This window comes from Chamaea fasciata, unplaced genomic scaffold (assembly GCF_029207755.1).
Source record: "Chamaea fasciata isolate MVZ Bird 193981 ecotype frontalis unplaced genomic scaffold, bChaFas1.0.hap1 SCAF_27, whole genome shotgun sequence".
NCBI lineage: Eukaryota > Metazoa > Chordata > Aves > Passeriformes > Sylviidae > Chamaea > Chamaea fasciata.
In genome coordinates, this window is record NW_027094112.1 from 1,097,705 (window position 1) to 1,124,436 (window position 26,732).

The 26,732-nt window shown below is 56.3% G+C and overlaps 2 protein-coding genes across 2 annotated transcripts in view; one reads left to right on the plus strand and one right to left on the minus strand.

Annotated features, from left to right (window-relative positions):
- The first annotated feature begins 1,207 nt into the window (after positions 1–1,207).
- CDK5R1 (cyclin dependent kinase 5 regulatory subunit 1) lies at positions 1,208–3,626 on the plus strand. Its single transcript, XM_066205257.1, has one exon. The coding sequence runs from the start codon at positions 1,280–1,282 to the stop codon at positions 2,171–2,173; it is 894 nt and encodes a 297-aa protein (XP_066061354.1). The 5' UTR covers positions 1,208–1,279; the 3' UTR covers positions 2,174–3,626.
- A 271-nt stretch (positions 3,627–3,897) lies between these two features.
- MYO1D (myosin ID) overlaps positions 3,898–26,732 on the minus strand; it is a 157,558-nt gene continuing 134,723 nt past the window's right edge. Inside the window, exon 22 of the mRNA XM_066205256.1 lies at positions 3,898–6,301. Coding sequence (XP_066061353.1) covers positions 6,145–6,301 — 157 coding nt within the window. The 3' untranslated portion in view covers positions 3,898–6,144. The remainder of the gene's footprint in view (positions 6,302–26,732) is intronic.

Sequence of the window (26,732 nt, forward strand, 5' to 3'; positions counted from 1 at the left end):
GGTCTGTCCTCACGGGAGATTTGGGGGGGGGGGGGGGGGGGGTTGAGATTTCCCTGCTGTAGGAGTGGGATTAGCAGCGGCAGGTCCGGGGCAGGGCATAAATAGGTATAAATGAATATAAATGAATTTGGGTCATTAGCGCAGGGCCGGGATGTGCCCGACCTTTCCTTGCTGCTGCGGGCAGCAGCTCCTGGGCCACAGGGTCCCCCCGGGGGCGGCTCCGCTCTCCGCGGCCGGAGCCGGTCCCGACAGCCCCGGTGGTGGCGGGGCGGCCTCTGAGTGTCGCTGCAGGTCTCGCAGAGCCTGGCGGGGCCGGTGCTGCCCGGTGCCTCCCGCCGCAGCCGGCGCCGCTCCGCTCCCAGTGGGAATGGGATCCCGATCCGGGCGAGGGGCGCTGGGCTGCGGCTCCAGGCGGAACCATGGAGCCCGGGGGAACGGGAGCTGCCGGCGCGTTCCCCCAAACCGGCCCGGCCTCAGAACGCCGTACCGGGCATTTCACTGCCCCGCTACCTTCGGGACCAGTGGTGGCCCCCGGCCCGGAGCTGGGGAGGCGCGGCGGGCGGGGGGAGCGGCGGTGAAGGGCGACCGGGGGCGGTGCGGGGTTCTGAGTGAGGGATGTGGGGCTCGGGTGCGAACCCAGGGTGCCGCTTCGGGATGCCGGTGAAGACTTAAATCTGAATTTGGGGATTTAAAAATACATATATGTTCGTTGCTTTTTATTCTTTTCCCCTCCGTGTCGCGCCCGGCGCTGCCCGGGGCTCAGCGGCACCGCCGGGACCCCAACGCGGGCAGCGCGCGGGGCCGGGGCGAGAGGGGCGGGCCCGGGCCGGGGGCGTGGCTCACGTCATTCATAAACCGCGGGAGGCGCGGCCTGGGATGAGCGGGCGGGGTCTGGTGTGCTGGGGGCGGGGCAAAAGCCATTCAAGGCCCGGAGGGGGCGGGCCCAGGGCGGCTGGGGGCGGGGCTCTACCCTCCGCGGCCGCGGGGGGGCGGGGCCTGTGCCGCTGGGGGCGCGGCCGTCTCCATCAGTGGTCGCGGAGGGGGCGTGGCCTCAGCCGTCGCGGCGGGCGCACGTGTCGGCGCGGGGCGGGGCGGCGGGGGCGGCGGGCGCGCGCACTGCGCCGGCGGGAGCGCGCGCGGCGCGGGGCGGGTCCGGGCGCGGCGCTGAGCGGCGGCGGCGGCGGCGGAGCAGCGAGAGCGGGGCCGGCCGGGCCGGGCCGGGCCGGGGCCGGGGCCGGGGCCGGGGCGGGCGGCGGGGGCCCGCCGGGCGGCCGGCGCCATGGGCACGGTGCTGTCGCTGTCGCCGAGCTACCGGAAGGCCCCGCTGTTCGAGGAGGGGGCGGCCACGGTGGGGCACTACACGGCGGTGCAGAACAGCAAGAACGCGAAGGAGAAGGGCCTGAAGCGGCATTCGCTGATCTCGGTGCTGCCCTGGAAGCGCATCGCCGCGGTCTCCGCCAAGAAGAAGAGCTCCAAGAAGGTGCAGCCCAACGGCGGTTACCAGAGCAACGTGACCCACCTCAACAACGAGAACCTGAAGAAATCGCTCTCCTGCGCCAACCTCGCCACCTTCGCCCCCCCGCCGCCCCCCGCCGCCGCCGCCGCCGCCCTCGCCTCGGCGCAGAAGGCGCCCCCGGCCGCGCCCGCCGCCGCCGCCGCCACCCCTCGCCGGGTCGTGGTGCAGGCGTCCACCAGCGAGCTGCTGCGCTGCCTCGGCGAGTTCCTGTGCCGCCGCTGCTACCGCCTGAAGCACCTCTCGCCCACCGACCCCGTGCTCTGGCTGCGCTCCGTGGACCGCTCGCTGCTGCTGCAGGGCTGGCAGGACCAGGGCTTCATCACGCCGGCCAACGTGGTCTTCCTCTACATGCTGTGCCGGGACGTCATCTCGGCCGAGGTGGCCAGCGACCACGAACTGCAGGCAGTGCTGCTCACCTGCCTGTACCTCTCCTACTCCTACATGGGCAACGAGATCTCCTACCCGCTGAAGCCCTTCCTGGTGGAGAGCTGTAAGGAGGCCTTCTGGGACCGCTGCCTCTCCATCATCGACCTCATGAGCCCCAAGATGCTGCAGGTCAACGCCGACCCGCACTACTTCACCCAGGTCTTCGCCGACCTCAAGAAGGAGAGCGGCTCCGAGGAGAAGGGCCGATTGCTCATCGGCCTCGACCGGTGAGCGCCCGCCGCCCCCCGCGCCCCCCGGACACGCCGCGCCCGCCCGGCCCGGAGCCTCTTCCCGGGGGGATTTGCCCGGCGGGGAAGGGCGGGAGCCGCCGCTGCCCCCCCTGGGGGGACACGGGGGGGTTCGGCCGGACCGGAGCGCAGACCCCCGGTTCCCTCCCGCGCCGCCGCTTTCCAGCCGCCGCCCCCTCCCCACGCTGCGGGCCCGGGGATGCTGCGGCTCCGCCACCGGATTGATCCCAGCAATTCACGGATGGGGGGACAAGAACCTCCCCCCCTCCCCCCCCCCAGCCGATATCCCCCGGGAGCGGAGCGGGGCTCCGCGGGGCCGGTCACCGCATCACCGAGGCAGAGCCCAGGTAGGGGAAAAAAAAAAAAAAAAAAGAAAAAAAAAGGAAAAAAATTCTTGTAAAGGCTCCAGCGGAGGCGGCTGAACCGGCCCGGTCGGGACTCACGGGCAGTACCGGGACAGAGACGCGGGCACGGCCCGGGCCCCCCCCCCACCTCCCCTTCCTCCCTCATCCTCCCCCCCTCCCCCTTTATTTATTTTCTTTGAAGAGACTCGAATTCCCGAGCGGGTCCGGGTGACGGGAATCACCGCTACTGTTCATGAGATCAATGTGAAATGTCTTGTTCCCATCGTGCACTGATCATGAGTATTGTGTAAAGGATCTACTTGAGTGTGCAAGCAAGGGGAGCCGCCACATGCTGCTATATGAATTCTTCTAGAACAAACCCAACGAACTGCAAACCTGCGGGGGGGAAAGAGAAAAAAACCCTTCTTTCTTCTGTCATTGTTGCTTTTCCAGTGGTATTGCGCATGCAAACAGGAGCATTTTGTGTCTTCGGGAAAAAAAAAAAAAAAGGAAAAAAATGCATAAAAAAATAATAATCAAAAGAAAAACCTTAACGAGAGATGGCTGTAAAATTACACCCATGCACAAAGACCCGCCACCACCCCGACACCGCAGTCTCGAGCCGGTATTCCCGTATCAGGCCTGGGGACTGAGACCTTCTTTTTGGGTTTTATCGTTTTCTTTTCTCCGTGTGCTCAGTTCTAGTTTAGTTCTGGTCCATCGGGCGTTAAACTGGCGAACGAGAGGGAGAAATAACGTGCCATTTATTTTTATTTTTGATTTTTCACTTGAAGCTCTTCATGGCTGTACATTGGACCCTGCTAATGATACATGTGTACGTACGTTTTTTTAGTGCAATCTCTTCTGTAGATCTTTGTTGACCAAATTGGTGGGTATTGTTACTTATTAATTTATATTTGTCTCATTTTGTATGTATGTGTATAGTGTGTTTGTAAGTATGTGTGGTTTATAACCCGACCGACTGTGTCATGGGGCTCAGTGTGCCTGTAATTTAATCCCCTCCCCTTATTTTTATTTATTTTTGTACTGTGCTGATTAAATAAAAATGCACTGACCATCCATTACACGGCAGCGGCTCGTGGCCGAGTCTTTCCTGCGCTCGCAGCCCTCGGACGCCGGGAATGGGATTTGTGTTGACGACAGAGGGTTTAACGCAGCCGCCGCTTTAATCGCGTTACCGGCGCTGGGGTCACCCCGTGGTGGGAGAGCGGCGGGGCCGGCGGCAGCCGGAGGGGGAAGGTCGGGATGCCGGGATAAACTGGAATATTGGGACACCGATCCCTGTGGGCATCATCACCCCCGAGCCCCCGCGCCGGCAGGAACGGGCAGTGCCACGCTGGGATGCAACTAATTGCTTTCTTTTATTATTTATTACAGTGAATTATGTAAACAAAACCCAGGTTCATTATAGTAGGTTTTTTTTTCCTTTTCTGCTCTTTTACACATAAAATATCAGCGATTTATTAAAAAAAAAAAAAGGTTCATTGCATTATTGCCCCCGGCTGAGAATCAAAGTTTCAATTTAGAAATAGTTAATTTATGGGAAAACCAGGAATATATATATTTTATATATTTATATATATATAAAACCAGAGCAGGAACAGATAATATATTTCATAAGACACATCTCATCACATACAATATTGCCATCTCATGGTAGGAGAAATTTCCCAAGCCTGCAATTTGTTGCTGTCCATCCCAATTCCATCCGAGCATTCTTCTGGAAGGACAAGGGTACAAAAGTGCTGATCCCACCCCCAGCACCTGCCCGGGGTTAGCGCGGCGGGGGACGTTTGCACCAGGACACGGAAGGCGAGAAGTGCAAATCCAAAGGCACAGCGACGCCGGGAGCTTCCCTCGGAGCGGCCCCGGCAGGGCGGGGGTGTCCCGTGGCTTTGGCGTTGGAGTCGCTCCTCCCGAGGAGCCGATGTGGGGTGAAAGGAGGCGCTGGAGGGTCCGTGGTGGTCCCGGGGTGTCGTGCGAGCGTGGCGGGGTCGGGGCTGCCGGCGTCACCTCCCGGCGCAGCGCTGCTGGTGCCTGGGGGCGTCCCCTGCCCAAGGGCTCGGGCCGAGCCCCCGGCACAGGAGCCTGCAGACATCCCAGGACACTGGGAGGGGGCACTGGGGGCTGCCACGGGGTGCTGGGATGGTGCCGGGGCTGCTCCAAGGCCAGGGACAACGGGAATGGGAAAGCTCCAGCGTGGGGCCTCCCCGTCATGGGCTTGTGCCTGTTCATGCAGAGCCAGAGCTGCTCTACACCCGTGTCCCCCCCTGGCCTCGGGGGTGGCAGTGGGACACCGAGGCTGCAGCGACCTGTCCCCATGCCCCTTGTCCGTGGCACGGCTTCAGGAAATCTTCTGTTAGTGAGGAGCCTCTTCCAGGCTTTCTAATTCCCAAAATGCTCCGTCAAACAAGCGCTCCCCATTTGCCGGCTGGGCTGGGACCCCGAGGTGGGGTCACCACACAGCTCCCCCATCTCCAGGGCTGGGAATCCTGACCTGACCAGCAGTGCCAGGACAATCCCAATGGACAATCCCAACAGCCTGGGCTGCTCAGGAACCACGGCAGTGCCCAGCACAGTGGGAATAAACCACGGGGGAGATCCACGTCCCTCTATCAAGACAGAGCTTGGGGTTATCTGGGCTGGGCAGGACGAGCCCAACACCCACTGCTGGGAAGAGCCAGGAAAACTTTGGAGGGAGGAGCCTGGGCGCTGGCAGCTGGGGCTATGCCAGGTTAATGTTGGATAGTGCAAAGCTTGGCCCCCCAAAGCTCCCCCTGTTCCTGGGCTCACCCCTGCCGTGGGTCCAATTAGCCCTCCCCGGCCCCAGCACTGGCACAGACACGAAGCCACGTGGGTCATCTAAAAATTCAGCAAGGCCACACGGTCCCAATGGGAACCCACCGGCTTTAGGCTCCTGGCGGGGGTGATTAAGGCAAAAAGCAATGCAGGATTAACAAAACCAGGCCCTGCACTGGCAAGTCCCCTCTCCAGCCAAGGTGCCTCGATGGGTTAATGGATTCCCGAGGGAAAGCAGCAGGTCTGGAGGTGTCTCCATGTACCTTCCCAGCCCCGTGTGCCTGGAGGGGCTGGAGGAGTGTGGAGTGTCTCCGGCGGGGGAAGCCAGCCCTCCCTGCCCAGCCTGGCTCTGGTTCCATGGGGATTTGGCCCCACAGAACCTGACTCCCTGAGCCGGGTATCTTTGGTTCCTCCAGAGGAGGCTGCATCATACTGCAAAAACTGACACGTGGAAAGGAACACGGAAGGGAAAATTGGAGAGGGGGTGAGGAATCAACGTGGGAAAGGGAAGAACGGGTGGAAGTACCTAAAAACTTTTTTTTTCAGACTAATTCCAAAGGAAGCACTTTCCAGATATTCCAGCCTGGTTTGTAAGGTGGAGAACAGGTCACCGGCTATTTTAAGCCTTCATTCCATGTGAATTTGGCTTTTCTAAACCCCCAGGATTTGGGTTTCCCAAACCTCGAGCTTCAGAGGCTGCTTTAGGCAAGTTGCTACTGAGCATCTCCCGGTGAATCCCGGCGAGCGGCAGGCGCGGGGAGGGCGGGCCCCGGTCCGAGGGGACGGGCCGTTAATTGCCCGGCACGCAGAGGACGAAGCCGGAGCGGTGCTTGGTGAAATCCGGTTGGGGCTGATTGATCTTGGTCTCCACGGACACGGTGCATTTCCTGCCGTGCAGGTTGCACTGCACCGGGTTGGTGACAGTGACGTGCAGAGCGCGCTTCTCCCTGCCGGGAAAGGGACACGAGTCAGGAGAGATGGGATGGGATGGGATGGGACGGGACGGGACGGGATGGCATGGGATGGGATGGGATGGGATGGGATGGGGTGGGATGGTGGGATGGGATGGGATGGGATGGGATGGGATGGGATGGGATGGGATGGGATGGGATGGGATGGGATGGGGTGGGATGGTGGGATGGGATGGGATGGGATGGGATGGGATGGGATGGGATGGGATGGGATGGGATGGGATGGGATGGGGTGGGATGGTGGGATGGGATGGGATGGGATGGGATGGGATGGGATGGGATGGATGGGATGGGGTGGGATGGGATGGATGGGATGGGATGGGATGGGGTGGGATGGGATGGGATAGGATGGGATGGGATGGGATGGGATGGGATGGGGTGGGATGGGATGGGATGGGATGGGATGGGATGGGATGGGATGGGATGGGATGGATGGGATGGGGTGGGATGGGATGGGATGGGGTGGGATGGGATGGGATAGGATGGGGTGGGATGGGGTGGGATGGGGTGGGATGGGGTGGGATGGGGTGGGATGGGATGGGGTGGGATGAGATGGGATGAGATGGGATGGCCACAGCCGGGAGAGGCGTTTTTGGGTCAGACACATCCCACAGCCATCCCAAAACTCTCTGTTAAGCCAGGCCTGAGCTCTGAGCCCAGCTCTGGGCTGCTGCTAGTGAAGCCTTGCACTCTGGGATCTGGCGGGAGGACTCGGCTCCAGGGGCAGAGCACAGGCCGGGTCAAAGGGTCCAGGGGCTGCTGCCAGCTCAGCCACTGCCCACTAAATGACCCCACAGTGACCCCTCGCAGCTCTGTGCCTGCAGCACTGACAGTGACATCCTTGGGCTGGGCTCAGAGACTGAAATACAGCCTGGAGCAGTGAAAGGAACCAACCATACGTGGGGTGGTGGCTGTTCCCAATTCCCTCTCAGATGGACAGACCGAGCTGGTTGGGACAAAACTGTGTCCCTGCAGCTTTTGAGCCCCCAAACCCAGTTTTGGCACTAGAAGTCATTCCCATGAGTCAATCAGGAGTTTCTGTCCCCCACGCTGGTTTGTCTGCGGCTGTTGGGGTTGCTGCCAGTGGGGACATGGGGACAGCAAGTCCAGGATGCCTGGCAAAGAATATCCCCCTTTGCTAAAGGCCATAAAGGCCCCTGCTCTAAATCCCAAATAATGATCCTTGTGCCATAAGCAGGGAAATCATAAACCTTCAGGTTGGAAAAACCCTCTGGGACCATCGAGTCCAACTGTTCCCCCAGCACTGCCAAGGCCACCACTCACCCATGTCCCCAAGTGCCACATCCATGTGGCTTTAAAATCCCTCTGCCACTGCCCTGGGCAGCTGTATCAGGGCTGAACAGTCCCTTCCATGAAAGAAGCGAAGAACCCAGCACTGCCACGGCCCCACTGATGGCCTGGCTGCTCTGGGGCTGGGATGGAGCTGACGCCAACTCGATGCCCCAGATCCAGCCACGATCCCTTGGGACTCAGCCAAGAACCCCTGGAGATCCTCCAGGAGAGGGGATCCATAGGAAAAACCTGCAGCAGATCAGTCCCCATGAGCCACCACCAACGGGAAGAACTATCCAGGGACTTGGCCTTTGGGAATTCTCTCCTGTGGCCTCACCCACACTTCAAATTCCTGTATTTCCAGCATTTTTTAGTACAATACTGAGTGGTTTAGAATTGTTGACATTGACTCTGCTGCCTCTCTGGATCCTCCAAATACCCAGGGGGACGGCTGAGATCCCATTCCCTGTGTTTGGCTCCCAGACCCCAAGGCCTGCCTTGTCTGAGCCATTTCAGCATTTCCACTGCCACAGCCCAAGTCCTTTGTGCAGTTTTTACTCCATTTCCACTAACAGACTGTTCAGGTCCTGTCACATCCTTTAAGCTGCGTTTTTACGTGGTTCCCGAATAATTCAGATTTTCACCACTTCCGTAACAATGCTTGGTTGGTTGGAGGGGGCTGGCAGGGTTGTCCCAGGTATTTAATGTTATTTACTCCTGCCTGGGTGAGCGGAGGCTGCAATCCCAGCTTAGGTTGCTATTTTTGCCGTGTCTTAGTGAAACGAGCCGCACACACAGAGGAGCCTCTTGGAGATCCCTGCCCCTTGGGAAGAACTTCAGCATCAAGTGTCCCTAACAGGGATAAGGGTGAAGGACTTTCCTCTCCCCCACCAGAAGTGCTGGGTGAGCAGGCAGAGGAGCTGGGGAGAGGAACGTCAATAACCTGAATTCTGACCCCAAGCAGGACCTGGGCCTGGGAATCCTGTATACCCTGTGGCTGTGGGACCTGCAGGAAGCTGCATCAGTCTTGGTCTCAGCTCCTGCTGGGATGAGGAAAGTCGGCTGAACACAGGTCTGAGTGATGCTAATGCTGCCCTGGGATGGAGGGACGTGGAGAAAATGCTCTGATCTTTGTCACGTGTGACAATTCCATTAAATTAAGGCTTCCCTCCCCCTCTCTCACTTCCCAGATCCCACCTTGCCAAGGCTCCTTCACTCATCACATGTTGCTTTTCTTCATGTGAGGGCTCAGCCTCAAAGCCTTTTGCTGGGGGAGCAGAGCAGCCCCTGGACGGAGCAATCCACAGGGATCTGTGAGTGCACAGGGATGACAAAGCCCTCCCTGGTGTCCCTGCTGGGCACCCCACGACACCACCCCTGCCACCAGCCCCAGGAGCAGCTGGACCTGCTGGGACCTTGGGACTCTCGGCTGCTGCTCCAGCACTTGGTCTGAGGCCAGCGAGGGAGAGGGGGGAGGAAATTCCCGTTTGGTTTCCACCAGGCAGAGCAGCCTCGCTCCTGGAGCAGCAGTGGCAGAGGGGTGGCAGCTGCTGGCTGCCCTGGGGTCCTCAGGTTTGCTTGTGGGCCCCAAGGGAGGGAACAGCTGCTGCAGCAGCTGGAAACCGGACTGAGACCTTCCCAATCTCACTGCTGCAAATGGCTTGGCTGGGGAGCTGCTTCCCCGAGCTCCTGCTGAATTTACATCCCAAAGGAAGGGGCTGAGATGGAGATGGACCAGAACAATCCTGGAAGACGACAAAGTCTCTCATAGACAAGGCAAACACACAACAGAAATACCCTTTGGACATCAGTGACGCTCAGCAGGACCCTGGCGGCAGCACAGGCAGAGACAAGTCCCACTTCCAATCAAACTTGAGATGAAAAGGGAATTTTCATGGTATAAACCTGTCCCACCACCTTCTGGGGACTTTGGACAAGGGATGGAAGGACGGGACACAGGGAATGGCTTCCCACTGCCAGAGGGCAGGGCTGGATGGGAGATTGGGAAGGAATTGTTCCCTGTGAGGGTGGGCAGGCCCTGGCACAGGGTGCCCAGAGCAGCTGTGGCTGCCCCTGGATCCCTGGCAGTGCCCAAGGCCAGGCTGGACACTGGGGCTTGAAGCAACCCGGGACAGTGGGAAGTGTCCCTGCCCGTGGCAAAGGGTGGGACTGGGTGGGCTTTGAGGTCCCTTCCCACCCAAACCGCTCCGGGATTCCCTGTGGGTACCAGGCACTGCTGTGGCTGAGGCCAGCCCTGGCTGATGGCAGCTCTGGCTCTTCACCAAGCCCTGGTGTAACCAAACCCTGATGGAAGTCAAGTCCACCAGGACAAAGTGATGGATGCTGCTGCCAGGCTCCTCCTGGGAAATAATCCCACTTCTTATCAACAGTGATCCCATCAGAAGTGACAGCGGGATGTGAGCTGCCTGAGCACTGCCAGGGAAGGAGGCCCAGCCCCAGCACCCCGGGGTGAGGCTGCTGGGGAACAGGGAAAAGAGATTCTGTGGGAAGTTGGGATCTACCCCAGCACTGCTCCCAGTCTGCCAGGGAACCACACGGGATCGTCTGTGTGTGATGAACCATGGAGTAATTGCTGTTTATAATAAACACCAAGGTGCTGGTGCTTTCTGCAAACTCGGGTCTTCATACAATACAGGGAATATTTTTGGGTGGAAACAGCCTCTCCTGACAGCCAGGCAGTACCAGCCACAGCTGCTGATCCCAGGCTGGGGCGGCTCTTTTGCCTTTTCCTGGCTCAGCGAACCCTGCAGGACTGGGGCATTTCTCCTCCTCTATCCACGCCAGCACCCAAAGGGCCTTCCCCAGCTCCCCTGGCTCTCCTGGCTCACAGGAGGAGTTAAAGGCTCTGGTGGGAGCCCCCCGTGAGCAAGGTCTGTGTGTGGGAGACTTCCCACAGCCAGGGCAGCCCCTGAGCACTGCAGGAGCTGAGCAGGCACTGGAGGAACACTGGCAAAAGGGAAACCAGCAGAGAAAGGAGGACTCCAAGTGGAAGCAGATCACTGGCCCATGAAATACGAGAGTTTTGACTGAGCATTTAATCCAGGACCTCGGGGGAAACACAAGGCAAGTGGCACAGAAATGGCCACAGACATCTGTCAGAGCTGCACACAGCACAGAAACATCCACAGCACCAACACGAGGTGGGAAGGAAACGGGCAAGGGAAGGAGTGCAGAAAGATCAGAGGGAGCTCTGGTGAGGACAAGCGGTGTAAGGCGGAGAAGTTGAATGAATGTCTTGTTAAATAAATGTAAATACAGGAGAGGCCAGGTTGGATGGGGCTTGGAGCACCCTGGGATAGTGGAAGGTGTCCCTGCCCATGGCAGGGGTGGAACTGGGTGGGCTTTAAGGTCCCTTCCAGCCCAAACCATTCCGTAATTCCACACTTAAGAACAAGCCCAGATGCCCTGGAATGCCCTGGAAGGAGCTGTTACAGGCATGAAAACGCAGCAAAGACTCACTGATGAGGTATTCCCCCCTGGTAGCTGTGAGCTCCACCTGGGAGCACAGCGGGATGGGGAGCTGGGAACACCCCATGACCCGGGACAGAGGCACCAGCCAGGGATGGGGAGCTGGGAACATCCCAGGGACAGCAGCACCAGCCAGGGATGGGGAGCTGGGAACATCCCAGGGACAGCAGCACCAGCCAGGGATGGGGAGCTCCAGAGCTGCAGCCCCATCTCTGACAGGGCTCTGATGGAACAGGGCTTTGTGCAGCTTTCCCGGGACCTTTAAATGAGGTGCTGTCCCATGGATGCAGCCCATGCCATCACAGAGTGGGAAATAAGCTCTTTTCAGAAGCAGAATTTGGGTAGAGATGGCAAAGCCAGCAAAGTAATTGCCTGATTTTCATGACAACAAACCAGAGGGATTCCAACCAAGTGTGCAACCGAGTGTGAAATGAGGGCTCAGCAGCAATGAACCCACTGGGATGGATTCCAGAGGGGATTGCTTTAAACCATCAAGCTTGGGCTAAACCTTTCCAGAGTTTAGACCAAGGCCTCTTTCTGGAAAGGCAGGAGGGCTCCTGGGTGGGTTCCAGCTCAGGATATTCTGTGATTCTCTGGCTCCGGGAAAAGCCTGCAGCTGCACACAAGATGTGAGGATGGTGAGGGGCAGGATGGAGAATACCCCATAATGGCAACACCTTATGTAAGTCAGTGCTGCAGCCTCATCTGGATCCCGGCTGCAGCCTTTGAGAGGGTTCAGCCATGAAAAAAACATTTAAAAGGCTCCCAGATGAAGGGAGGCTGCAGAAAAGAGCCCAAAAAAGCAGCAGCTATATTCTGCATGAAGAAAATACACAGGAAGAGAGGAGGGAGAAACTCAAGAGATCTAAAAAAAGGCAAGTTTTCAAGGCTCTGCGTCCTAACAGGAGCCAAGGAGACAAACAGGGACACCGAAAATTTCAAGGAGGGTTAAATCAGCTTTCCAGGCTCCGTGTGGTGTCACTGCAGGGGGGACTCCAGGCTGTGGTGTTAGAGAAGTGACAAGCATGGAGTCATAAAATCGTGGAATGCTTTGGGTTGGAAGGAACCTTCAAGACCATCAAGTTTCAACCACATCCAGTGGCACCCCTGCCATGGGCAGGGACACTTTCCACTACCCCAGGTGGCTCCAAGCCCTTTCCAGCCTGGCCTTGGAAACTTCCAGGGATGGAGCATCCATGGAATAACCTGTGCCAAGGCCTCCCCACCCTCACAGGGAGGAATTTCTTGAGCAGGGTCTAAAGCGACACCGGATATAAGATGGGTAATAAACAAGGACATATCTGAGTTACAGCAAGTGTCATTTGGGGACAGATAAGTGTTGTCTCAAGAGGGTTTAGGGCCCAGGCTGGGTGTCTGGCAGGGCAGGGATCGGGGTGTATCTCACCCGACCACTTGTGGGTTTCTGCAGCTTGCAGGACAATGATACCGAGGGTAATGGGCTCAAAGGAAAACTTACAGACCTCACTGAGAAAACTATTCTCACAGCAGCTTCAATGGGGAAAACCGGGAATAACTGGATTCCCAAGGGGTACGGGAGCAAAACCCTCCCTGAAACCTTGGGTGCCTTTTGTGTCCCCCCTGTACCACCCACCCTGCTCCCAGGAAGGGCTGACACCCTTCATGTGACCACCAGAATCCCCAAAGCCACTGTCCCCAGGGAGCCAGGACACAAAGGCCATCCCATGTCAATAATCCTGCGTGGATATTTCACTCCAGAGCTGCAGCTGTGCCTCTGCCTCTCCCAGGGCAGTCACATCTCAACTGTGGCATCTCCAAAGCACCAGGTCCTGCTGCCAGAAGAGATTTACACACTCTGAGCATAAATTTCCCTATGTAAGACTCAGCTGGTTTTGACAGCATCATCCCTGTGACTCCTTGGCACTCTCCATCCTTCTCAGAGGGAGGAAACACCTTCCCCATCCAGCTCTTGTTAGAACACCCTGGCCCTTGTAAGAGGTTAAGAGCAATTATTTACCGTCCTGTGTGATCCAGAAACGATTTAACATCCACTTTAACATCAATACAGCTGGGCTGTATTGGGAACCCTGCTGCACCCAGCCACCCCTTCTCAGGACAGCCCCAAAGCCACTCCCAGGCCGCTCCCTTCATCCCACAGCTTCCTGGGGAGGGGAGGAGATGGAGCAGGAGCCCTTTTGGGGGGCAGATCTGTCCCCTCTGGAGGAGGCAGGGGATGCACACACACACACACAGAGACACAGGCAGTCTGTGACTCACACGTGCCGTGAGGGAGATGAAAACATTTGAAACCACAAGAGCTTTGCAAAACCTGCCTTGTGAAAGCCTCTCAGGGCTCACAGGATGTTTTTCTGAGCGTCACTGGCTTCTCGGAGCTCTGGGCTTGTCGAGCTCCTCAGAGCCAGGTGGCCTTGGCAGAGATCAGACATTAAGATGGATCAAAGTGATGGAAAAGAGACTACAAAGAAAGTCAGACACAAATCAAGGAGATCTCAAGTCAGGATCAAAAGGAGAATTTCCATAGTCAAAGGTCAGACCAAGTGCTCCAGGCATTTTGATGCTAGGAAAGGTCACTGAGCTGAACACAGCTGCCAGGTCCTTCCTCACCGTGTGATTTTTCACAATTATCTGCAGTCAAGTGACAGTTGAGACACTGAATTTTATTTTTTCCATCTTCAAACCCAGCAAATATTTACAGTACATTTCTTTTGTGCCTCGTTGTTCTGCTCAGGCAAATCACCTCTTCAGAAGCAATTTGGTAATGTGCAGGAGAAGCACCAGGCTAAACTGTGACCTGAGAACTCAGCCCCTCCACTTAAGAAGTGGCTTTCAAGCCTTTCTGGCTCAGCCTTGCCCATGTGTTGTCAGTGCAGCTCACGCTGACACTGAATTACCAGAGCAAAGCACAGCCTGGTTTTGGGAACTGCTCAGTGACACATATTTCATCATCACGCTGCTGAGCTGTGACAACAACGCTGGTTTTGCCCTTTTAATGAGCAGCAAGAATTGTTAATATGTATCTCTTCCCAGTGCAGAGCGTCACACATGTCCCATGGCACAGGGCAAGGCAGAGCCAAGCCAGCTGCACTGAGGTGGTTCCTTTGAGTTGTGTCTGAGCCATTAAAGCCACTTTGCTGAGACGACAGCAGCTGCCACAACACTGCTGGGCCTTTTCCATGATGTGTCTGCAGCACATCCAGGTGTATCCCTTCCCCTCTGGCTGAGATGCAAACCCAGTCCATTAAGTATTTGGCTCTCTCATTCTTAAATTGCATTTATTCCCATTGATCCCAAGGCTGGGAGGTCCCAGAGCAGCCAGTGAGCTGCACTTCCTTCCTCACTGATTTAGGACCTGGGGTGTTTGTGCATCCCTCCTCCATTCTCCACGGAGAGCTGGGAATGCCAGCGAGCTGGGAAATATTTCTGTCTCTTTCAGCAAACCCCTTTGGTTTAGGTGCTCCTGGGCAGGGGATCCTGAGGTGATGGGGCAGGGGCTGCTCCTCCCCTCCCCTTCCCAGAGCTGCTCTCCTGCTTTGGGAGCTTGGGCCAACAGCCAGGTTACTGTAGAACACCCGGAGAGCCCAAGGGCAGCTCGGTGGGGCGGGTTCCAGCTATGGGGCTGCACCCCAAAGCAATATTTTATGGTGGGGAAGCCCCAAAAGTGGCTCGAGACATCACTCTGTATGTCACTGCATGGTGTGTCCCTGCTCCTCTTCCTCCAGCCTGGGACGTGTGGAAATACAAAGGGAACGTCACTGCTCCTATCATGTGACATCCACGAGAGGGATCACAGCCCCACCCAAGCTCCATCCTCCTGAACCGGGGCCAGCCCTCCCTGCCTGAATCCCCGGCCCCGAGCTGGCCCTGCTGGGGTTTGGGGTGGGAGCGATGCATGGGAAGCCCTGAGCTCAGTTGAAACCATGCCTGGACCTCGTTACCCTTCTGGTTAATTAATTCATCCTAGGCCAGACTGCACAGGGTGGGAGCAGCCTGGTCTGGTGGGAGGTGTCCCTGCCCAAGGTGAGATGCTCTTCAAGGCCCCTCCCAACCCAAACCATTCCATGTATAAATTTACCCCTTCCCTGCCCACCCCAGCACAGGAGGCTCCAGGTTCTGCTCCTTTGGGAGCTGGGAATTCATCTTTGTCGTCCAAGGAGAGAAGTCTCAGGTTTTCCCACCCCTTGTGCCATCAGCTTCCAGTGCCAGATGCCATTTATCCCCCATGAGCACTCCCTAAAGCTGGTCAGGGGTTTTGTGGAGGAAAAACACACGCTCACTCAACAGGGCATTTCCCAGGAACCCGCAGTAACGAAGGAGCTTCAAAAAAACCCAGTAAAAAAGCACCAATAGTGTGTTAAATATTTCATTTCCTCCAGCAGGCAAAACAAAAAATTCCCAATCCCCTGAGGTGGAGGCAGCTCCCAGCCCCCATGGCAGCCAGGGTTTATGGATGATGGACGGAACATCCTGGCAGAGGACCCCAACCTGCCACATGCCCCTCTGGAAGGGACTCTAAAAGCCACAAAGTGCTCCTTCCCTGATCCCTGTCATACCACAGGAATGGGGATTGGATTAAATGACCTTTAAGGTCCCTTCCAATCCAAACTGTTCCATTAAATTCATTCAGAATTCGATGCAATTTGAATTTTCGAAGGGAAGGAAAAGGGTGGGCAGAGTTGGGCCAGGGCACGTGGGGCCTGTGGCTCCCAGTGACAGCAGGGAGGATGAGGGGACACGTCACAGTCCAGCAGCACATGCTGCTCCCCTCCACCTCCCCAACCCCACCCTGCCCTCAGCACAGACAGCACCAGGGATAAACTGCAGCTTCTTCTGCAGCCTCCAATTAAGTCACATTTCAGAGCTATTCTGAGCCTGGCAAAGCTTTGGGGAGTCAGAGCTCATCCGGCTCCCGGCTCTACTGCGGCCGCAAGATGCTGGAGTGTTACATATTTTATAAAAACCACCATGCCAAAAATATGATTCCGAGTCCTTGGCTGGAGCAGAGGAAAGCAGCACAGGGGGGTGATGCCAAGAGCCTGGCATTAGAAATGCACCAGCACATAAATAAAATAAGAGCACTTAGGAAGATGAACACAGAGCCGCCTCCTGTTTGGGACATCACGGACTCAATTCCTGGGCAGGTTGAGAAGCAGCAAAAGTCTTTCCTTGTATTCTCTTCCCGGGGCTGGTCCTTGCCACGGCCCAGCTGGGGGAATGAGTTCACCAACCCCACGTTTATTGGGGCACATTTGCAAAGACTTCCCCTCAAAAGATGCTCCCACCCTGTACAGCAGCTGCTGATCAAATTCTGCTAGCTGAAGTTTAAGGAAGGTAGAAATTCCTCCCCCTCCAAAATACTTTAAAGGGAATCCAGCACCTTTCAGGCATCTGGGATGTGTTTGTTCAACATCTGCAAGACTGTGAGGTACAGGGGGCTGATGGAGAGGACAAAGGTGTGGGATTATTTGTCTGTTTTCCACTCAAATTTACAAGGGGCAACAATTTTGGAGTAGCAAGGAGTGGTTGGAACAGCTGATGGATGCTTTACACTGGAAAAAGACAGCACAGAGAAGCTCTGCTCTCTGTGCTTTGGTACAGAGAAAACCTCCAGCCATCCCGAGGGATGAGCAGCTCTGCTTTTCCCACTGCAGGGCTGTGGGTATTTTTAGAGCCTGGCAGAGGTCTGGAGCCACAACAAGGGGGAAGCTGCCATTGAGCTTCCCAGAGATCACCCAAAATCACGACAGGAGAACAAACAGCACGGACACTTTTGAAGCTCTCTGGTTTTTTCCTCATTATTCCTTGGGATCGACCTGAGCCAGTGAAACTGCTGGGAAGCAGCAGAGAGAGGACAATTTGCTATGGTGAAGTCACCAGCTTGGCTTGCCTGGCTCCAGGGGCTGGGAGCCACGGGGACAACAGCAGCAGGGCTGTGGCCAGGCAGAGGGGATGGGGAGCAGGGTTGTCACATCCCAGCCACAGCTCCGGCTGGGCGCCAGCTCACGGGGCGCCTGTGCGGGGATCAGGCCGGCGCTGTCCCTGGCCGTGCTCCCGTGCCGAGCCGGGGCAAACAGCTCAGGTCTCTCATATCCCATGCACATCCCTGCTGAGCTCGTTAAAGGAGGCGCTGGGAGCGTGCCGGGAGGGCTCCGCCATCCTGGGGAACATCCAGGGCCCGGAGGGTGGGCACGGGCCGGCCGTGTGTGCTGGACGTGGCGGTGATGAGGGCTGCTCGGGGCTGCAGGAAGGGCTCTAGGAGGATGACGGAGAGCCGCTGCTCCCAGCGCCGCAGCTCCCGGTCGCTATAGCAACCTGGATATCCCTCATCCCATCTGATGCCTCGTCGCCGCCAGCCAAGCGGGGCTGCTGCAGAGCAGCGGGATGGGTTCATTTCCTGCCGCCCATCGCTGCTCCCCGCACCCGGCTAACCCCTGCACAAGCACAGTCCTGCACGAACTCCCCTCTCGGAGGGGTTTCTCACGTGCCCTGGGGGCGGCCCTCCCGGCAGCGGCAGAGCGCTGGCGCGGGCGCTTTCGGCCGACTGTCACCGTGACCTACTTAACGCAGGACGCGGTGACATCATGTCCAAAGGCCAGCGGCTCCGCGGCCCCCGGCACCGCTGTGTCCGGCAGCGGGGCTGAGCTAATGCGGGCCCCGGGGCACGTTCCGCCCAGGAGGCGCCTCCGGCCGCCGGGGTAACCTTGCTCTGTCAGCACGGGACGCGTCTCCCCTCCGCTGGCCTGGAACAGCTGCGCTGGCTCCTGCCTCTGTTTCCAGAGTGATCTGAAAACCCAGATTTTTCTCCTTTGCTAATGGAGAGAGAAATTAGCTAAAGCTTCAGGGGGCACAGAAACGACGGGAAAACAGAGCCGGCCGTTGTGCTGAGCCCTGCTGCGGCTTTTTCCAGAGAGCGGCTCCGTCCCCGCGCCCCCTCCCCGTGAGCAGCGCGACTCCGGTCACAGCCACCCCGGCACAGGGTCACCGCCCACGGGAACACGGTGACACGCACGGGCATTTCCCCACGGCTTTGGGGCCACCCTGCCCGCGACCCCCAGCTCGTCCCTGGGTGTTAACCCACGGATCCTTGCGGAATGGGAGCGCAGAGGGAGGGGGTGCTCGTGGCTCGGTGCCAGCGAGGAAGGCGGCTCCTCCTCCTCCTCCTCCTCCTCTCCCAGCATCCACACGGTGACACTTCTGCTGAGGGAGCTGAATCATCCTTCAATTAATGACAGGCTTTTAACCTGATGTTGAGGAGCCTCGCTGAGGTCTCTCCTCTTAAAAACGCCCCTCGCCGCGGCCAGAAGGAGAATTGCTGGGACACAGGGACTGTTCCACCCCTGGGATTTGTGCCGTCCCTCCCGGGAGCCGTGTGATGGGAAGGACGCGGCAGCAGGGACGCTGCAGGCAGCTCCGTGCTCCCTGCAAACACACTGTCCTGGCAAAGCAAGGGCAGCCAAAAACACGGCCCCAACCCTGCGGAACAGGGCAGGGAAGGGTCAGGACAGGAAGGGGAAGCAGCGCACTCAGGGTGACTCAGGGCAGACTTCTCATTGCTCCATCATCGCAGCCAGGGTTTAGTTCTGAACCTGCTGCTGCTTCCCTCTGATCCCTGGGGCAAGAGCACACCCAGGGCCCTGCGGAGAAGCCTGAAGAGACACAGCAGATGGGCAGGGCTTGAAAAGGGGGTTAAACACACTAGGAGGTCAGAAGAAAGCCAAGGAGCAGCTCGGACTGAGGTTGGTGCTGCTGAAAAGTCCCTGAGCAGAGCCCAGGGGTCTCAGGAACAAGAACCCAGATCTTGAGGTGACTCAGAGCACCTGGGTTTGGCTGCTCGTGGGATGGTGTTTTAGGGATAATGTCTGAAGAGGTTACAGCTGTCTGTTCTCAGGGTGTTGGAGGCTGATGAATCTCATCTACACCAAACTTCCCCAACAGTGCTGGCTTGTAAACAGTCCTGAGGAAATCTGGCCTCCTTCCCAACACAGAGGATGGGGATGGCCGGTCGTTAAGGAGAATCCCACGGCAGAAAAGAGAAGAGGAGCAGTAACTGCAGCAGGGAGTGAAGACATGGGTGGGTTAAGGAGGAAAGGGGGGATTTCAGGAAGGGCAGGAAGGAAGAGTGAGGATGACTGAGCTGCACAGTCCCTGGTCCTATAATGAAAGGAAAAGTTGCTTCCTCCACCAGGTAAAACTGTCCATGAAGGAAAGCCCAGCTCGAACCAGCACTGACATCACCTCTGGATCAGCATTACAGCACCCCAATGACACACTTGGAGTCTAATCAAATCTCAAGCATGATGGAAACCATCCCTGTTCCGCTTGGGAGCACTGGGGTGAGTCAGGATAAAGACACAAAGCCTGGGGAGAACAGGGGCTGGGGCAGTTTTGTAGGGAAGATTTTCCTTCCAACACAAAACTTCAAAGTCAAGGAACCAAGCCCTGCCATTAGTGCAGACATTTAAAAAGGTGAATTTCATTGTGGATTCCTAATGTCCTCTCCAAGGAGCAGGAGCAGTAAGATCAGCCTAAGCTGAGGTGACAGCCGGCGTGGCAGGAGGGTGGCACCAGCCACAGGCACTCCTGGAACAAAGACCCAAGCTGAGAAATCCAAATCCACCTCAAACAGCCAAGGGCAGCCTGTTCTCTGCATTTCAAGCCAGATAATTCCTGAGAGCACCCAAATTTCCCTGTTTTCTTCATATTATGCATTCACAACACTGCAAGGCACCAAGGATGAGGCTCGGAGCCAGGAAATCAATTTTTTTATGTGACAGCAGAATGACAGGCAGGATTTTAAGTGGATTTTGTGTATTCAGAGAGGTTGAGCAGACAATTTGGGGGTTATTATTTCAGGAGCATTTGCTGAGATGTTCCAGAGTGGTCTCAGTATCACTTCTGCAAAGTAAAGGGCTCTGAAGCTGCAATCCCAGAATGAAAACGCTGGCACTTCTGCTTCCCTTTGTTCTCTTTATTCCCTGATACATTAGCACAATTCACACAGGCAGGAAAAAAGGCAACTTGCTGTGAAGAGAGACAACTACGTCTTATTTAAATACCTGACCTATTTCTACTTTTCCTTTGCCTCACTCCACGAGGAGTCTGGATTTGCAGAAATAGCTGAAAAAGTGTGTCGGATCGTGTGAAAAATGCTCTTCCCTGTGGCAAAGCTGGCATGAAAAACAGGTGCATAACCAAAGAGATTCTTGCTTAAGGAAGTGCAGAGTTTGGAGAGGAAATGCACATTGCCAGCCTGGTGCCCACCGTCACAGAATGCTGGGAAGGGACCTTAGAGCCCATCCATTCCCACCCCTGCCATGGCAGGGACACCTTCCTCTATCCAAGGCTGCTCTAAACCCCATCCAGCCGGGCCTTGGGCACTTCCAGGGATCCAGGGGCAGTCACAGCTGCTCTGGGCACCCCGTGCCAGGGCCTGCCCACCCTCCCAGGGAACAATTCCTGCCCAATCTCCCATCTAACCCTGGGGAAGCCATTCCCTGTGTCCTGTCCCTCCATCCCTTGTCCCCACTCCCTCTTCAACTCTCCTGGAGCCCCTTTAGGGCCTGGAAGGGGCTCTGAGCTCTCCCTGGAGCTTTCCCTTCTCCAGGTGAGCACCCCCAGCTCTCAGCATTTGCACAACATTTTAATTTTCACGTTGAGGTGTCACTGCAGAACAACAGCTCCATAAACACAGCGTGGACACACAACACCCACATGTCTGTCACCAGCTGCCCCTCCTGGAATCACAGCCAATCCCACAGGATCTGCCCCAGACCCAGCTGGCTCAGCAGGCAGCTGATCTTGTGCTGGAGATCACGGGCTGGATCCACATCCCTGCCCTATCAGACAGGGTTTTAATGATCTAAGGAGAATTTAATCCAATTTGGGGCCAGGTGATGCCTCAGGAAGGTGCTAGAAGGGTTCAGCCTGAAGGGAGAGGGACAGTGAAGGGCTGGTGACTGCCTGTGACCTGGCAGTGAGGCCACTGGATCCTCCATGTCCCTGGGATAACCACAGACAGCTCCTGAGCAGGCTTGGGATGCAGCTTGAGAGCAGAGCCACGTCACCAGGCACAGGAAAATGCCTTTAATGACTGTCTGGCACAGTTTGCATCCTCAGCTGCAGGAGAATTGATCCTTCTTCCTATCTCTGATTGCAGGGAGGGCAAGTTTTCCCTGAAATGCTATTTTTGAGCCTCTTCCCTTCCCACACGGGACCTGCTGCTCCTTGTGGATCAGAGTCAAGGCTGTGATTCCTGGCAGTGCCACTGCTGCAACTCCAACAGCACGGGCATCATCCCAAACAACCTGGGACCCTCTGGCCCTCTGGATTAATCCCTCTGGATTCATCCCACTCCTTTCCCTAACACCTCACAGGGATTCGGCGCTGCTGCCAAGGTTGCAAGAAAATGGACTTGGTGATGTGCAGGGTTCTATGCTCCTGTATCAATTCCTCCACACACAGATAAATTTATCTAAGAATACGACATGGCAGGATATATCCTGAAGGTTTCCAGACCAAGAGGGACACTGGCCACTTCCCAGGGCTGTGGCAAGGACAGTGACAACAATCCCGAGCGGTGTTGGATCTTGTCCGTAGTTGCTGGTACCCATCAGCAGCTCCATCTCTCAGCAGGCAGAATTATCACTATTTCTGCTTCCATATTTTGAAGCACTGCTGGGAGAAATCAGCACTTCTGCACATGGCACCGAGAAATTTGCTACATAAACCAAATGCCTGCAAAGCCAAAGCCATTAACAAATCAAACATCACGGCTCGGGCATTCAGCATGAATTTATTTTGCTGCAGTCATTCCAGCTGAGCAAAACATCTCCCTCTACCCCAGTTCCTAATCAGCCTCCATCCTCCTCCAGGCTGACCACAGTTAAATCTTTCACACTGCTCCTGAAAACTTGAGAAATTGAGCTGTGGACAGGGACAAAGGAGTTGTGGAGCAAATGTTTCCCCCAGAAGCAGATGAACTCTTTGTTCCAAGGCTGTCACGTCAGTTCATCTGCTCCCTATATGTTTTCTGAAGAGCCTTTGCAGTGACAAGGTAAAACGCCCCCACTGTGAAATAATCTCTGGGGAAAGAGCCATCCCTGCTGCCTGAGGGCTCTGCCCCGACGGGGCTGAGGGGGCTGCAGAGCTGGGGGGGCCAAATGCCAAATTAACCCTTCAGCTGGACACAACCTGCATGGGGAGCATCTTCCTCCCATCACAGCTCTTCCAAACACTTCCCACTGACATCGCAGACATGGAGCATTCCTCAGTCCAGCTGAACCACTGCACCTCAGGATCTCGGCCTTTCACACCTCGCGTTTTTCGGTGCAGACAGAGGTGGCTGATGTTTTTGTTTTTTCCCAAAAACATAAAGATAAACCCAATCTTTTTGCGAAACGGTTCTGTCTCATGACTCTCTTCCTGTGTGCAGCACAGTGAAGTGACCTCTTCCCCTTGGCAGCCCAGAGCTTCTCTGCTGGCAGCTCCAAAGGCAGAACTCAGTGATGGGAGAAGAGCTGACGACACCCCGGAGCAGGGGACACGGGGACACGGTGACATCACGCTCAGACCTGTCACACACACGAGCACAGGGCATGGAAACAAAAAACCCAGTGGGAAAGGGCAGAGGATCAAAGGGAGCGAGCCCAGGTGTGAGCCTCGCAGGGCAGTGCTCTCTTGGCACAGATCCTGCTCTTGCCAAACACTCGGAGTGAGGTTCTGTTACACCACGAGTTGGGAATTAAGCAATGCTCCGCCTTGCTGGGTGAACCTCCACGGCTTGGCAGGGCAAATGATTTGTTCAGATGCTTAGAGAGAGTCGGCCAGACCCTGAGAGCCAGGAAAACCCTCCTTAAGTCATGCAGATTTCTCCAGTGCTAAAATCCTGTCCCAGACCCAAGAGCCAATAGCTTCTTGGGATTCCTGAGGAACAGAGGGCACAGAAACCTCCTGCTGCCAGCCCAGGCGAGCTGCTCAGTGAGCCAGGCTCTGAAAAACCCACCTGAGAGTGACCTGGAAGCTTAGAAATCCCTCCTGGGCTTTGGTGAGACGCTGCCCCGCAGCCTCACAGGGAGGTCACACCTGTGGTGCAGCATCGTCCTTGCAGCAGATGCTGGAAGGAGATCACAGAATCCCTCAATGGTTTGGGTTGGAAGGGACCTTAGAGCCCATCCATTCCCACCCCTGCCATGGCAGGGACACCTGCACTGGCCCAGGTTGCTCCAACCGGGCCTTGGACACTTCCAGGGATCCAGAGGTAGCCACAGCTGCTCTTGGCATCTCGTGCCACGGTCTCACCACCCTGACATGGAAGATTTTCTTCCCAGTATCACATCTGTCCCTGCCCTCTGGCAGTTGGAAGCCATTCCCTGTGTCCTGTCACTGCATCTTTTTGGACCAGCCTTTCCCAAAGGTGATGACAGTCACCTGACTCTCTGGGTGGATGCATCTTCCCATGACTCCACTCAGGGAAGAACCAGCTACCCTTAAATTGCTGTCTGTAATTATTGCAGAATTCCTGCAGCATGAGAGGGGAACAGCTGGAATTACTGGCTCCACGTGTAAACACTGTGACCAGGAGAAAGGAGCTGCTGACAGGTAACTCTGAGCTCCTTGGGCAGAGCAAACACTGAGGTCACTCACTGGAGCTGCTCTTGGCTCTTTCTGTCCCTTCCACAAGAGCTGAGCTGCTGCCAGCAAAAGGCGGAGTAATTGAGGATAATTAATCTGCACTTCTGTGCTGAAACCTTTGCAAGGACTTCCCTGATCTTGGGGGGTCTTTTCCAACCAGAATAAATCTGTGATGTTTCACATCCTCCATCGCCTGTGAGCTCTCTGGAAGTGTGACCCTCGTGTGCTGCTGCAGGGATGAGAGCAGAGTTCGGTCCTAGGGGAAGACCTGGGGATGTAGGAGCAGGACCTGGGAATGTTGGGATGCCATGGAGCAAGGCTGCAGCCAACACTCAGCAGCCTGCAAGTATGTTTATGACTTTAAAAAGCTTGGGTTTTCTTCTTAATATGATATTTAACTTAATACCGAGTCCTGATTTTAACCTCTGCTGTGCACACAGGGAAAAGCTCCCCAGCCTGAGTCAATCACTGCAGTCACTGATGTTTTCACTTCACTGTCTGCAGGTACTTCTGCCTCACCCCATAAATACCATGTCCTGTGACACCAAATCAGTCCTGTGGCTCCAAATCCATCCAACTCCAATCCATCGGGTACTCGATGCTCTTGTGCCAAGAGGACGAGTCACACATCCGAACTCTTCCCATTATTGGGATTAGGCATTTGAAAGCAGAGATGTGAGGGGAGGAGGAGGCTCTCCCTGAGGATTTCATGGTTGCTCTTGATGATTTTAAAGGACTTTTCCAAGCTGAAGGACTCTGTGATTTTGCTCTGCCCCTTGGGTAACCGCTGGCTAATTATCACATTTCCCCTTCCAAAGACAAACGGTGCAGCTGAACCCTGAGCACTCCAGATCTGCTCCGGAGATAACTCCCACTTGAGATAAAGCAGCAAGTGGTAACAGGAGCTGATTAACAGCCGCACATGGAAATCCAAGCGGCAGCGTGGTGTCCCGGGATTTACACACCGCACTAGGAGCCCGCAGACCCAACAGTTGGAGCAGCTGTTAACAACAGGGTCAGGAAGCACATTTAAGGGGTGTATTGAATTTCAAAGGCATCCTGGCTGGAATGGGGCTGGGCAGCAGGAGAGGCCGGGCTGCCGTTCCCATCTGCGATCCCATCGGATCGTGTAAGGCAGTGAAATAAGGGAGCAGAGGAAAGAAAAGTCACCTTACTGCTAATTTACAGGGAACTCACAGGTACCTTACTGGTTAACTCAGAGCCCCTCTGCCCCAGAGACAGGTCTGAGAGCCCCCAGCCCCCCACCCAACCGTTCCCCAGAAGGCAGGATGAGAAAACTCACTTTATGCAAAGCCCCTCTTTCCATGCACTATCGATTTCAAACGCAGCCAGTTGCTGTTTGGGAATGGGAAGCTCCCAAAGCAGGCAGGATTTCCCCGTGGAATTATCCTGGTGCCTGTCTCAAATTCACAGCCAGGGGCAGGAAGGCCCCCCCGAGCTGTCACACAGCACTGGGCTCTGCACGGACCTCAGGCTTCCCTTCAGCTCCCACCGGCATTTAACAGCATCAGGGAGTGCAGGAGGGTGCGGCAAGCTCGTCTCGGCCTGAAAGGTCCCTGTGCTCTCCTACTCAGCCAGAACCATCCCCATCGCTCTCTCCTGGGCTGTTGGAAAATCCCCAATGTTCCCTGCTGACCAAGCTGAGTCTGAGAGGAGAACTGGAGCCTCCCACGCTGCACAGCTTTACCTGGAGAAGCTGCACAGCAGCTCCTGTCCCCTCGAGCAGCACCTCTGTGTCCCCTTTCACACAGGAAACCACAACCCAGATCCAGCCCTGGCCATGGACTCGCAGGCTGCAGCCTCTGGAGGCAGCTCGGTCCCACCTTCCCAAAATGTCACTGTCTGGGTGTGTTTCTGTACAGGAGCACTGTGAGATCATGGAATGCTTTGAGCTTGAAGGGACCTTAAAGCCCACCCAGTGCCACCCCTGCCATGGGCAGGGACACCTCCCACTGTCCCAGGCTGCTCCAAGCCCTGTCCAGCCTGGCCTGGGACACTGCCAGGGATCCAGGGGCAGCCACAGCTGCTCTGGGCACCCTGTGCCAGGGCCTGCCCACCCCCCCAGGGTGGAATTCCTGCCCAATCTCCATCCAGCCCTGTCCTGGGCAGTGGGAAGCCATTCCCTTGTCCCATCACTACAGATGTGAACACTGCACTATCGCTCTCACTTATCACCATCACCCCACTACAGATGTGAGCTGGTCAAACTCCTGCTGCTTCCGACTGTAACTGCCTCCACCTGCTTTTCCTCCTCAGGTTTATTTGACGAGGGAAAGCCAGAAGGCAAAGGATGGGATGGTTTGGCCATGAACAGAATGACAACTTTGAAAAGGATTTTCCCAAAATTCTGACTTTTGTGTCTGAATGCAGCTCCTGAAGGGCAGTTGTTGCCTGTGAGATGCCTTTAGGGACAAGGAGATGTTAATCCTAATCCAGATGAATTTAAGATTTTCCTAGAGGCTTCCAGGCACAGGACCACGAGATATCTACAGCCCCACAAATGCTGGAATCAGAATGGAGAGAAAAGCTCCAGGAACACCCCACTGCACCTGGGACTGTGGTCAGCTGTGCAGGGCAGCACCTCCCACATCCCAGTCCTGGGACACAGGGAACAGCAGAGACTGGGAACATGGAAATGGTTGATGGATTTACTGCTGAGCCAGGGAGGTGCCAGTGCTCATTCCTGATGCCCTGAGCTCCTCTTGAAGCAAGAGCAGCAGGAAGAGCAGGGGCAGGGAATGGCCCTGGTTCCAAACCCCAGGGCAGAGCCTCTGGCTCCAGGAGCACTGCAGGGGATGGGATGGTGCTGCTGGGACAGGATTGTGGCACCTCCTGCCTGTGGAACTCTGGCCCGGGGCTGCTCCTGCCTCTCCTCCTCACCCTTTTCTCCTCATCTGCAGCATCCAAAGGAGAGAAAAACCAGGGATGAGCTGTCTGCTTGCACAAGGACATGGAGAAAAGGGAGAAGAGGGTGCTG